The sequence below is a fragment of the Peromyscus californicus genome, unplaced genomic scaffold (assembly GCF_007827085.1).
Source record: "Peromyscus californicus insignis strain IS unplaced genomic scaffold, ASM782708v3 Scaffold_6__1_contigs__length_162567912, whole genome shotgun sequence".
Classification (NCBI taxonomy): Eukaryota; Metazoa; Chordata; class Mammalia; order Rodentia; family Cricetidae; genus Peromyscus; species Peromyscus californicus.
This window is the reverse complement of record NW_026294584.1, coordinates 131,354,345-131,356,421: the sequence shown is the minus strand read 5'-3', so window position 1 is coordinate 131,356,421 and position 2,077 is coordinate 131,354,345. Positions and strand designations below refer to the sequence as shown.

General features: G+C 45.1%; 1 protein-coding gene across 1 annotated transcript; it reads right to left on the bottom strand.

Annotated features, from left to right (window-relative positions):
- Positions 1-888: 888 nt before the first annotated feature.
- LOC128099867 (olfactory receptor 13A1) lies at positions 889-1,874 on the bottom strand. The gene is given in 2 exon segments (XM_052721773.1): positions 889-1,835; positions 1,838-1,874. Coding segments are annotated over 2 exon segments (984 nt in total).
- Between the last annotated feature and the right edge of the window lie 203 nt (positions 1,875-2,077).

The window sequence follows — 2,077 nt, the reverse complement described above, 5'->3', positions numbered from 1 at the left end:
TTCCCGTTTTTCCCATCATCATGACGAAGAGAATGGACTTTCCCAAAAGGGTTTCTAACACAAGAACAGACTCAAGATCTCTCTGCAGTAGATACAGATTTGTCCACCCAGGTTTGTTCAGAAACAGCAGAAGGATGAGGGTGCCTTCTTCCAGTGCTTTTGTTACAGCTAACTCATATCACCTGTGCCCAGGGCGATGAAGTGGGTCAGACTCTCAATTCAAAGACTGACTCAAGAGGTGAGAAACCCTGGGTATTTTTCTAGGTGTATAAACCACATATCATGTGGTAAAGGAGTTTTTAAATTTTGTTTCACCTTGAGTCTAATGTTAGTGAGAGGAAAAGGGGAAAGCAGAAACAATCGTTCACATTAACATCAAAAACTGTCTTTGGGGCTTAAAGGGCTCCAACAGGAAGAGTTGGAGGAAAATAGAAGGAGTGGGTTAGTTTCTTGGGGACCAGAAGTCATGTGAAGCAATTCTTGAGTCATGCAATCCTCAAAATATTACAGGGTCCACACATATCCCTTCAATTCTAAGTGTGATCTCCACATGGATGCTATATATCCAAAGGAAAGAAAGGCGTTTCCATACAGCTGTGAGACTCAGGGGGCACTTCTGTCCTCTTAAAGGGTTTTGTTTCTCTGATAATACAGTATTGCATCATCCTGGGGTCAGGCCCAGAGACCCCATTTCTCAGGCTTAGAGACCACACTCTTCCGTCAGTCAGTGTCGGTTGACCAGAGCTCTGAGGTCGTCTACAAAGACATTGCACTGGGTGGCAAAGGTTAGCTTACTTCTTCAGCACACAAACAACCCATCATTTGCCCATGGGAAACCAATCCACAATGAAACTCCAGCCCCAAGAGAAGAACTTCGGGAATCACATTTTAATTTTTGAGGAAAGGGAAAAGTTTCCTGAGAGCGGCTTTGACCTCCTTGTTTCTCAAAGTATAGATGAGAGGGTTGAGTGTAGGGCTCAGCATGGTGTACAGCACACCAGCCAACTTGCTCTTCTCTGGGTTGTAGCTAGAGACGGGGCTTATGTAGGCATAGAAGACAGCAGTGTAATACATGCACACCACAATGAGGTGGGAAGAGCAGGTAGAGAAGGCTTTCTGCTTCCCTTCTGAGGTCCGCATCTTCAGGATGCTGGAAATGATGAAGCCATATGACACAATGGTCATCAGGAAGTTCAATATGCCATAAAAAGCATCAGCCAAGACAATCATGATACTGTTCACATAGGTGGAGCTACAGGAGAGAAGCAGGAGAGGTGGTACCTCACAGAAGAAATGTGTAATGACATTGGGGCCACAGAAATTCAAGCGTGTCATCAGTCCTGTGTGAATGGCTGTGTTGAAAGCACAGAGCGCCCACACTCCAGCAGCCAACATGCTGCAAAATGCTTTGCTCATCATGGTGCCATAATGCAGAGGATGGCAGATGGCTGCATAACGGTCATAGGCCATGACCGTGAGAAGGAGCAACTCTGAGGATGCAGCCCACGTAAGGAAATAGAGCTGGGCCATACAGCCACCGTAGGAGATGGGGTTCCTCTCTGACACCAGACCCTTCAGGGCCTTGGGCATAATGGAAGAGGTACAGATAATATCCATGGTAGCCAAATTGAACAAGAAAAAGTACATGGGGGTGTGGAGCCCAGGGTTGCAGGTGATGGCCAGGATGATAAGGACATTACCTATGAGGGCCACAGAGTAGAGAGAGAGGAAACAGATAAATAAGAGCAGCTGGTACTGAGGGTGCTCAGAGAAGCCCTGAAGGATGAACTCTGTCACCAGGGTCTGGTTTCTCATTGTCCTTGACTGAGAAGGATAGCAGAGACTATTAGGTGATTATCGACCCATGTTTTCATAAGATTTCAGGGCTAGAAAAAGAGGTGAAAGGTTTCTTAAGAAAGGTCATTGCCATGTTTCATTCATTCCTGAAAATGTGGCATTAATGAATGATAACATACAGCTTCATTGCAATATACTAAGACAAACACCCTACTGCTACATAAACAAAGAGAGTGATCATTCAGTTCATAAAAAATAAGTGCAAGTCACCAATTAAGTT